The sequence below is a fragment of the Saccostrea echinata genome, unplaced genomic scaffold (assembly GCF_033153115.1).
Source record: "Saccostrea echinata isolate AGI-Se365-2 ecotype Australia unplaced genomic scaffold, CSIRO_AGI_Sech_v1 ptg000002l, whole genome shotgun sequence".
Classification (NCBI taxonomy): Eukaryota; Metazoa; Mollusca; class Bivalvia; order Ostreida; family Ostreidae; genus Saccostrea; species Saccostrea echinata.
Genome location: NW_026889751.1, coordinates 13,355,179 through 13,367,425, shown reverse-complemented (window position 1 = coordinate 13,367,425; position 12,247 = coordinate 13,355,179). Strand labels below are relative to the sequence as shown.

Here is a 12,247-nt window from a genome sequence, read left to right as displayed (position 1 = left end):
TATAAGGGATGTCAACGAGTACCCGGTTAACCGGGTACTCGATCGAACGTCCGAGTATCGAATGTTAAAAATGGTACTCGGTTACTCGGATGTATATTTTTTTTTATTTTGGAGTATATATTTTTATCAAAAACTTATCAAAAAAAAAACTTAAATACACAGGTACACACCTATTGTTGTCCTTAATTTTTGAATGCCTTCAATGATTGTTTTTATTGTACATCGTTTAAGTATGGTCTATTATCTTTAATTCAAATCATTTTTAAATTATTTACTTAATATACGGCAGCGAAATTGGACATGCATAGAACTGCCGCTACCCACTTCAAAAGTGAAGAAATATTTAGAAATAACTAAAGATTTAAAAAAAAAAAAATGCTGAAAGTCAGTTTGCGTAGTAGGTTTAGTGTATACCATGGAAACAACCAACATATGAAAAAATATTAGACTAGCGATCCCAACAGCGTCCGTTCCTTCCCTTTCACTATCCTTTTCATCACAAACCTGCGTAACCTCCTTTTGCATTGATCAAATAGATCCTAAACAAGAACTGTAAACCATTTGTGATTTTTGATGCATTAATTGTGTCTTTTGTGTTCATTTGATAAATAAATTTCAGAGGTTAACGTGGCTCAAGAAAATTAACACACTTTTATTTACATTTTTACCGTGTACCCTGGTACTTGATCGGAAAAACCTCCGAGTAACTGATTATCAAAAATTGACTGATCTGACATCCCTTATATATATATATATATATATATATATATATATATATATATATATATATATAGTACCATAGAAAATCAAAGTTTTACAAGGGAATTATAAGAAAAACATATTTTTTAAAAGATCTTTTGATTAACAACCAGACCATGAATAGTCATATTAATATGCAAGTATCGTCAGGTTGTGAAAGTTTGAATTTTGTGCAAAATTTTGCATGGTAATATACTGTTATATGAGAAAAAAATCTTTTTAAAACTCTTCCTCTTATTCTGAGGAACCACAGGAATAAGGTGATTCAGGTGAGCATTGTGTCCTATGATTTTTGCATATACTAATGGCTCTGCTGGTTTAAAAGAGGTAAGTCTTGACAGAATTGAAAGTCAGGAAGATTTCAATGCATTGGTTTGAGTTTTTAGCTCTTCTGAGCCTAAGGCTCAAAGAGCTAATGCTATGGCCATTTTTGCAGTGTGCGTCAACTTTATGGAATATGGCCATAACTCAAGAACCCCTTGACCAATTTTTGTCAAATTTGTCAAAGAGTATTCTTGGCCCAAGGGCTCTCATTTTAAGTAAAAAGAGGGATGGGACCTTTTTTTTTTATAAATATTTTTTTTATTACCCCAGTACATATAAATGTATCCTTATAGCCAAGGTTGGGGAGCCTTGGAATCTATAAGTTTATTTAACAGAGTAATATTTTACATATTCATTAATGTAACATGAGGTTATTTTTCACATGCTTTCATCTTTCATACTCCACTTATCCAGTTGCATGGATATGCATATATCATTGTCTGATAATAAATGATATTTATTTGTAAAAAAAAATTTTTGTTTATACTAATTAGTTTTCATGTGTACATAATATTTTCTATATATATATATTGTTGGTACTATTAACGAATCATTGGTTAAACATTCATTGTATAAAGCCGTGTAGTAAGGATTACAATCTAGTCTATGTAAAGTTGTGTGAATAAAATTGAACTCGTAAAACAATCATTGTTTGACACTTAGATTAGGAGGCTATTCTTAGAAAAGATTATCTGTCTTAGGAACCAGTATACCTTGACCATATTAGGTAATGCATTGCATAATGGGCAGCCACATCTCTGGTGGTCAGTAGCACCACGTGATCTCGAAAACCAATCCGCATCAATTTCACTTACCATCATCATTCCTTTGTTGTATCTTTAGCTGGATGTACATGCTCTGTGTTTTTTTTGTTATCCCACCCACCTTCCCCATACTTCACCTTTCCATAATGCTAAAGAAAAAGCTTTTATTACAAATGCCATTGTTGGGGCTCTCACAATATTTTGTATTGTCACCTGTTTACCCCCAATTCAGGTAAACTTTCCTGCATTAGGTAATTAATTAAATATAGCTACCCAATGGTGTCAACCCGGGTCCTTTCATGTAAACCTGATGGTGTCAACCCAGGTATCTCAAAATTAAACCTGATGGTGTCAACCCAGGTTCCATTCATTAAAACCTGATGGTGTCAACCTGGGTACCTTTACTCACAACCTGATGGTGTCAACCCAGGTTTCTGTGGTGACTGTGTTATAATTTCCTGATGGTGTCAACCCAGGAATTTGTTTTTACTTTATATGTGAGTAGCCCCCGAGAAGGCCAAAGATATGTTGTATAAAACAAGATGGATGTATGATAGATTTGTGTTTTTATGCCCCGCCATGAATATGGCCGGGGCATATAGTGTTTGTCATGTCCGTCTTCCGTCCTTCCGTCCTTCTGTCCTTCCGTCTGTCCTTCCGTCACACTTTGCGTTTAGCTCTGTTCAAAGCTCAGTTTCAAAGAAACTATCCAAGATATTTTTATCAAACTTCATATGCTGATAGATATTGATGAGGGCTATGCAACTGCATCAACATTTTTTGACCTTGACCTTTCCTTTGACCTTGACCTCACTTTTCTTAAATTAGTTTTTAGCTCAGTTTTAAAGATACCATTCAAGATAGTGTAATCAAACTTCATATGTTGATACATACTGATGTAAGCTATTCAATTGCATCAACATTTTTTTGACCTTGACCTTTATTTTGACCTTGACCTCACATTTCTTAAATTAATGTTTAGCTCTGTTTTAATGAAACCATTCAAGATATTTTTAACAAACTTCATATGCTGATACATAATGATGAGAGCTATTCAACTGCATCAACATTTTTTGACCTTGACCTTTCCCTTGACCTTGACCTCACTTTTCTTAAATTAGTGTCAAACTTCATATGCTGATACATACTGATGAGAGCTATTCAACTGCATCAATATTTTTTGACCTTGACCTTTCCTTTGACCTTGACCTCACTTTTCTTAAATTAGTGTTTAGCTCAGTTTTAAAGAAACCATTCATAATATTTTCATCAAACTTCATATGCTAATACATACTGATGTAACCTTTTCAACTGCATCAACATTTTTTGACCTTGACCTTTCCTTTGACCTTGACCTCACTTTTCTTAAATTAGTGTCAAACTTCATATGCTGATACATACTGATGAGAGCTATTCAACTGCATCAATATTTTTTGACCTTGACCTTTCCTTTGACCTTGACCTCACTTTTCTTAAATTAGTGTTTAGCTCAGTTTTAAAGAAACCATTCATAATATTTTCATCAAACTTCATATGCTAATACATACTGATGTAACCTTTTCAACTGCATCAACATTTTTTGATCTTGACCTTTCCTTTGATCTTGACCTCACTTTTCTTAAATTAGTTTCTGAATCAAACGTCATATGCTGATACATACTGATGTAAGCTATTCAACTGCAGCAATATTTTTTGACCTTGACCTTTCCTTTGACCTTGACCTCACTTTTCTCAATTTGTGTTAAAATGTTGCATTACTAATATACCCTTGGCGGGGCATTCATGTCCTATGGACATATTTCTAGTTTGTGTAAATTTTTTTAGCTTGTTGAGTGATTGTGAGCATCGTAGTTTCATGTTTTGATTTGTTTTAATAAATGTTGAAAATTCAATTGTTCTTACTATATGTATAAATTCAATAGTAAAGAATTCATTATCTTGTAATATCTAAGGTTGTAGGGGCAATATACATGTACTTAAGTAGAAGTACTATTACCAATAGAGAGCCATGCCCATCTTCTATTAAAAATTGTCCAATTCACCATTATTTGTATAAATAAATTTTTCACATTTATAATAATATAATATTTCACATTTAATTCCCATAAGGGATGGTAGTTCTTTTTTACTCCTTTTTCTAAATATAATTCTTTTTACAATACATATTAACATATTAAAAATGTTGAAATATTTGTAAAATCCACCAAGTAAAACATCAGTTTTGTTCAATGGGATATCTAAATGAAATTCTTTTATCCATGTTAATATGCTATCCCATATTTCACTTACATACAGTGAAACCTGTCTAATCTGACATACACTGGGAGACAAATTTTGTTTTGGATTAGACAGGAAGTCGGATTGCACAGTGTGAAAAATAAAACGAAAATAGTAAAATGGGAACGAAATTTAACGTCGGAATCCACAGTGTGACGGATTGCACAGGTGTCAGATTAGACAGTTTTCACTGTATATGCATTCCCAAAATAAATGACCTAATGTTTCTGCATTACATCTGCAAAATGTACAAAGTTCCGAGTCTGCAATTCCAATCTTATATAAATATGTAATAGTTGCAAGAATTCGATGTACAATTCTATAGTGAAACCACCTCAACTGGACATCTTTAGTTGGGACCCTTAAACAAGGGGAGATAGTTAGGGAAATAAAAAAAGTACTGGTTGCTAAAAAACCTTCTTCTCATGAACCACTGGGCAGATTATCACCTAACTTAAACAAAAGGATAAGGATATGTTGAAGATTAAAAATTGTTCAAGGCATCACCCAAAGGGCATGTTCTCAAGGTCACCTCAAAGTTGACCAAAAATCATGTTTTATTAAAATGTTGATACATGTATTTTGCTCACTATAAGGACTAAAATCATCAAATCTTATCAGTTGATGCATCTTAGGACATTATATCATGTTGACTCAAAAGTAGGTCATGGTGACGTACTTTTTGAATTTTGCATGCATTCATTTTCAAATTGATTTAAAGGCATATTTTGGACAGTTTAAGGCCTATGATCATCAAACTTTGTCATTTGATGCATCTTGGGTCCTCAAAATATGTCAACTGAAAATAGGTAACCTTGACCTACTTTTTGAATTTTATGGCTAATCTTTTTGAAAACATTAAAGGTCATTATTTCAGATAATGAGAGGTTTAGAATCACCAAACCTTGGAAGTTGATACATCTTGGGGTCTTAAAACAGATTTATCAAAAAGTAGGTCACATTGACCTACTTTTTAAATTTTGCAGGCATTCATTTTTAAATTGTTTTAGAGGCATATTTAGAACACTTTAAGGCCTTTGATAATCAAACTTTGTCCTTTGATGCTTCTAGGGTCCTCTGAGGACATCAACTGAATATTAGGTTACCATGACCTACTTTTGAAATATTATGGCTATGTTTAAATATTTCTGGTACTAATTGGCCTAGAATCCTCAAACTGTCAGTTGATGCATCTTGGGTCCTCAGAGAACTTCAACTGAAAAGTAGGTCACTGTGTCCTACATGTACTTTTAATAATTTATGACTATATTTAAATATTTCTGGTATTGTCTTTAGAATAATCAAACTTTGTCAGTTGATGCATCTTCGGTCCTTGGAGAAAATCTGAAAAGTAAGTCACCATGACCTACTTTTGAAATTTTATGGCTATATTTAAATAATTCTGGTACTAATTGACTTAGAATCACCAAACTTTGTCAATTGATGCATCTTGGGTCCTCAGAGAATGTTGACCTAAAAGTAGGTCACTGTGACCTTTTTTGAAATTTTATGGCTTTTTAAAAATATTTCAGGTATTAATTGTCTCGGAATCATCAAACTTTGTCAGTTGATGCATCTTGGGTCCTCGGAAAAAGTCATGTGAAAAGCAGATCACTGTGACCTACTTTTGATTTTTTATGGCTATATTTAAATATTCTGGTACTAATTGACTTAGAATCATCAAACTTTGTCAGTTGATGCATCTTGGGTCTTCGGAGAATGTCGACTTAAAAGTAGGTCAACCTGACCTACTTTTGATATTTTATGGCTTTTTAAAAATATTTTAGATACTAATTGGCTAAGAATAATCAAACTTTGTCAGTTGATGCATTTTGGGTCATTGGAGAGCTTCAAGTTAAAAGTTGGTCACCATGACCTACTTTTGAAAATTATTGGCTATATTTAAATATTTCTGGTACTTACTGTCTTAGAATCATCAAACTTTGTCAGTTGATGCATCTTCTTTCGTTGGAGAATGCCAACTGAAAAGTAGGTCATCAATGTTTTGAGATTCTAATAGAATAAGATTCTTCAAACTTTGTCTGTTGATGCATCTTGGTTCGTCAGAGTGTGTCAACTCAAAAGTAGGTCACTATGACCTTGTTTTGAATTTTTATGGCTTTATTTAAAAATTTGAGGTAGTAATTGGCTTTGAATCATCAAATTTTGTCAGTTGATGTATTTTGAATCCTCAGAATATGTCAACTTGAAAGTAGGTCATAGTGATCTACTTTTGGAATTTCCAGGCAATATCTAAATATTTTAAAATATAAGCAAATTTAAAATCATTAAATTTTTTAGCTCTTCTGAGCCAAAGGCTCAAAGAGCTAATGCTATGACCATTTGTGCGATGTGCGTAAACTTTTTAGAATATGGGCCAAAACTCAAGAACCCCTTGGCCAATTATTGTCAAATTTGTCACAGGGTATCCTTGGCTCAAGGGCTCCCGTTTATACTAAAACTAGGGTTGTGACCCTTAAACAAGGGGGAGATAATTAGGTAAATAAAACCAAAAGTACTGGTTGCTAAAAAATCTTCTGAAGAACAACAGGGCAGATTATCACTAAACTTACACAAAAGGATGAGGATGTTGTAGATGAAAATTTGCTTTGCTTGGCGATTTACCTTGAGGCAAAGGGCGTGGTCTCAAGGTCACTTCAAAGTTGACCAAAAATTACATTTTATTAAAATGTTGACATTCTTTTTTAAAATGATTTAGAGGCATATTTTGAACAACATAAGGCCTATGATCATCAGAATTTGTCAGTTGATGTATCTTTTGTCCTCAGAGTATGTCAACTAAAAAGTAGGTCACCTTGACCTACTTTTTGAATTTTATGGCTAATCTTTTTCAAAACAATTAAGGTCATTAATTTGAATACTAAGAAGTTGTGACCTATTTTTGAAAATTTATGGCTTTTATTAAATATTTCAGGTACTAATTGGCTTAGAATCATCAAACTTTGTCAGTTGATGCATCTTGGGTCCTTGGAGTACGACAACTGAAAAGTAGGTCACTATGACCTACATTTGAAATTAAATGGCTGTATTTAATATTTTTGGGTACTATTTGGCTATTTAGAATCATCAAAAGAGCCATAGCTGCCTCTCCGACGACACGGCCGACTAAAGAATTTAAAAGGAAATCACCTGTTTCTATTTATAGATATACCTTTTCAATTCAAGATCAAACTATGTAATATGGTTTGAGGACGAGTATTATATTTTCTTGGTTGCAAGTATGTCAAATGACATTCATTTAATTGGTTCAATACTCTAATTCTGAGACAAAAGATTTAGAAAATCAATAAAAATAAAACAAGCAGCTATGAATTTACAAACTTTGGAGCTATATATGGCGTATCTGAGCTAAAAAAATAAAAAATTAAAATACGAGATTGAGTGAAGATAAACGTGATATATGTTTTTTTCGTTCAAATAAAAATTTTCACCGATTTTGAACTTGAATAACCTAATGTTTCCATAGTTAAATTGATTTTAAACTGTGTCTGTTAATTAAATGCGGAGTCGTTAAATAAATCGGATATTGTATTAAATTTCTAATACCTGTGAAACGTGATTGATTTTAATTGTGTAATATACAGGAAAGTCCTATCTTTATATAAAGTAATAAAACAAATAGAAAGATCTTTTTAATTTTAGTTAAATACGCCATATATGACTTTAATAAAATAGTTTAGGACTGTCTTTTCCCGAGATACTTTCAAAGTGTAGTGTGTATATTATAACTTCCTGAAATTATGCATATTATAAAACGTAATAAAGAAAAACGTAGAAAAGATATACAAAGAAAAAAAAATTTTAAAAAGCATAAATAGAAAAATGTGGGGCTCGAACTCGCAATCACCATATTTACATTCCAGCAATCATACCACTGCGCCAACGAAGTCAATGACGTCGAATGGATAAATTTAAGACAGATTGCTAAATCTTATGATTATATGAGAAGAAAATTTGAATATATATTTTCATCATTTTCAATATGAAGACCACCTTTAACCAAAATTATCTAAATGTAATGAAGTGCAGTCATATCCAAATAAAATTATTCAAAAGTTGTTTTTCTGGTTAAGGGTGGTCTTTGGCAACAGTTTGTCATCTTTAGGTGGATACCTCAATATTTACTATACACTCCATACAAACTGGATAACTTTTATATTCATCATATGAAGGAACTATCAATATTGAAATATCATTATTGTGTGGTTTGGTTTTACGTATGTATAAACTAATATTATATGACAAAATTTTGGATAAACAATGAATTTAAGAAATCACTAGTAGAGTAGGCGAAAATGCCTATCAAATGTGCTATGGCTCTTTGTCAGTTGATGCATCTTGGGTCCTCAGAGTAGGTCAATTGAAAAGTAGGTCACTGTGACCTACTTTTCAATTTACATGACTATAGTTAAATATTTTGAGTACTAGTTGGCTTAGAATCATCAAACTTTATCAGTTGATGCATCTTGGGTCTTCAGAGTAAGTCGACTGAAAAGTAGGTCACCATGATGTACTTTTGAAAATTTATGGCTTTAATTAAATATTTCAGGAAGTAATTGGCTTAGAATCATTAAACTTTGTCAGTTGATGCATCTTTGGTCTGCAAAGTTAGTCGACTGAAAAGGAGGTCACTGTGACCTATTTTTGAAATTTTATGGCTTTATTTAAATATACATGTATCAGGTACTTATTGGCTTAGAATCATCAAACTTTGTCATTTGATGCATCTTGGGTCCTCAATGTCATCTGAAAAGTAGGTTACTGTGGCCTACTTTTGAAATTTTATGGTTATAATTTTAAAAATATTTTAGGTATTAATTGGCTTAGAATCATTAAACTTAGTTGATGCATCTTGGGTCCTCAGAGAATGACAAGTGAGAAGTAGGTCACCATGACCAACTCTCAGGTATTAATTGGCTTAGAATCATCTTGGGTTCTCAGAGTGTTTCATCTAAAATGTAGGTCATGATGACCTACCTTTGGAATTTCAATGCTTTATCTAAATATACAGGATACTTGGAGGCTTCAAATAGAAGTGATAGGTTGTACAGTTTATCAGAAGAGCGATTCAAGGCCCTTGGGCCTCTTGTTTCAGTTGATGCATTTCGGGGTCTTGGAGTGTCTTTTTCAAAAAGTAGGTCACTTTGTCCTACTTTTTGAATCTCAAGGCTCTATCTCAATATTTAAGATAGTAAGAGGCTTAGAATCATCAAACTTTGTTAGTTGATGCATCTTGGGTTCTCAGGGTGTTTTAACCAAAATATAGGTCATAATGACCTATTTTTTGAATTCAAGGCATTATCTTAATATAAGAATACTTTGAGGCTTTAAATAGAAGTGATAGGTTGTACAATCTATCAGAAGAGCAATTCAAGGCCCTTGGGCCTCTTGTTTCTCTACTTCTTGTTGTGAAACAATTTTTCCCAATTCACCAAAATGATGCTGATTAAATTTTGAAATGTGAAATGGGCTTAGGCCCATGAATTCAAAGGGTTAAAAAATCAGTTTCAATGAAAATGATTGGGTTCAAACTTAAATTGGAATGGCTTATATTATAATAAATAATACTGACACAATAATTTATGGTAGGTGCATGCACAACCTTTGGTAGTAATCTAAGATGTGTACAATGTTTTACAGACCCAAGTGAACTATGCAGTATAACCAGAGCCATATTGCTAGTAAATGCTGATTGTGCTACAGCTTGGAACACTAGGTATTTTACATAATACTAGCTATGATTTAAGTATTCACATTCTCAAGTCATAGACAGTAATATTTCAGATGGTGAAAAGTTTTTATGTTATCAGTAATATTCTGACAAAAGATCTGACATCATATGTGAAATAATGCATGTTTAATTGGGATGTACAGTCAAACCTGTTTTAAGAGGCCACCTTTGGGAAGTTTGGAAACTGGCCACTTAAGACAAGTGGCCTCTTATTCCAGTTTCCCTTGAAATAGACAGTCAGTCAGTAAATGAACAACATTTAACACTACAGTTAAATTAATTAATAATGATATAATCAGAGATTAAGGACAGACGATACGTTCCTCAATAATATATAATTTTTTCCAAGATTTTGTCATTGAAGTATTGCTACTTTAACATGTTTACTCACAAAAAATTGAGGTACCTTACCAGGCATTTATGCAAGATACCAGAGGATAGTTTTTCTTATATAATCCTTTGAAAAAAAAAATTAATTTGGGAATACCAAATTTTTTAGTGTTTGGATTTTTTAAAGACGATTAGAAACTGGTTTAGAAATCAGAAGGTAATGAAATTTTTGCATATTTTTCATATATTACGAAGATATACATAACAGATATTTGAGGAACGTATCGTCTGACCTTAAATCAAATCAATTTCACAAATGCTTTTCATGTGTATATGTATTAATTCATGTACATTTAAAAAATCTTAAAGAATCTTAAACATCTTAAAGAATTACAAAAATGTTTTTGTTTACGTTCATATATGTCAGTTAAAAGTCACATACATTCATCAGTGTGCTGTTGTTACATTGAAATTAATTGTCATTTGAAAAAATATATGTGCCTTACATAAATTTTTTAATTATTTTTACCCCACCCTCCAACACACACACACACAAAAATGGTAGGATTATAAAAAAAGTGTAGAAAAATTTTTCAATAAGAATTTGTCAATAAATTCCCCTTAAAAATTATCTTTCATAAGTTCAAGCAATGATCAGCAGTGTATTCATCAAACCCACCCCCACTCAATACACTTGTTTAATAGACAGTTAGCTTACTTGCTGAAGTTATTAAAGTCTGGTAAATTTTAATTTTTGTATAAAGCTGTCAGAATTTCTCTGTTGTACACAGACACATAAATAAAGTAGATCAGTTGACCAGAAAAGTGTATTGTACAAGGGCTGTTCGGAAATTATTTAGACATTGTGTATATTCTTCTTTCTAATGAACGTTTTTCGGTGAAAATTTGCATATACGTTTGACAAACACTAAGAATTAATAAAAGCAAGAAATATTTCAAAAATATTTTATTTCTTTTTTCAATGGTATATTAATGTGTCAGTGGTAGGGGTACCCGGTGCAGTCACAAAATCAGATATTGAAAATATGTAACACCAACGTAAAATCTCCCAGTGGACCCATAGTAAGAGCGAAAAAAAAATCAAAATATGTATATAATATTTAAATTTAATTTTGACTTCATTTTGTGCTAGTTTGTTAGAATTTCGATCAGAAATACGGAGATCATTAAAAAAATTAAGCGCGGTATAGCAATCTGGTAACGACGACAAAATGGATTTTGACGTCAAAGCAGAGCAGCGAGCATACCTAAAATTTTGTGTAGCAGTATTGAGAACTCTTGTCCAGACTAACCGACCTACTGAAACAATAACAATGCAATAAAACATTCTAAGGGTTTATTTTTTCATTGGTATATTTTTTTCTTACAAATAATTCAACCAGAGTAAAAACAAAAGCTCTGGACGACCATCAATTATTACGGAATAAATACCGTTGACCTGCATTGCATAACTTGGTAATGCATGATACTAAGTCAACCTGTATATGACACCGTGTATATTTTACACTGGAGAAGCAACGGCACACATTTTATTTTAATTTTTTTCATAGAATCATTTAAGAATTATCAGAGACAGTTTGAATTTAGGAATGTTATATGTAATGACAGAGAAAGTAGATTGAACGCTTCCTGATCATTTCACAATGAGAAAATATCGGCTGACGTGACGTTAAAATGACGTAGTGATGCTGCTCCAGGTCAATAGACATATGCTTGTTTATAATTTCACCAGGACTTGTCTAATTATCCTATAAATTAGAAATTTTGCACATTTATTTTATTCGTTCTTTATAAAATGTTGACGAATTTTCATGAATTTATCTCTGTCCTTTGTGGAGTAAAAGAATTTGTCTCAATAATTTTCGAACAGCCCTTGTATTAAGCAGTTTGAAATCATTTCAGAGCATGTTCAATAGAGCGTAACTAATCTCTATAAATCGTCTCCTGATAGTGAAATGCACGAGATAATCACGTTGTTTTCACCAGAGTAGCATTTAGGGAATCAAAATTTAAAAGGTGT

The 12,247-nt window shown here is 32.1% G+C and overlaps 1 protein-coding gene across 1 annotated transcript in view; it reads left to right on the top strand.

Annotated features, from left to right (window-relative positions):
* LOC133173141 (protein prenyltransferase alpha subunit repeat-containing protein 1-like) overlaps positions 1-12,247 on the top strand; it is a 71,350-nt gene that overhangs the window by 42,918 nt on the left and 16,185 nt on the right. The window contains exon 3 of the mRNA XM_061308084.1: positions 9,786-9,861. Coding sequence (XP_061164068.1) covers positions 9,786-9,861 — 76 coding nt within the window. The remainder of the gene's footprint in view (positions 1-9,785; positions 9,862-12,247) is intronic.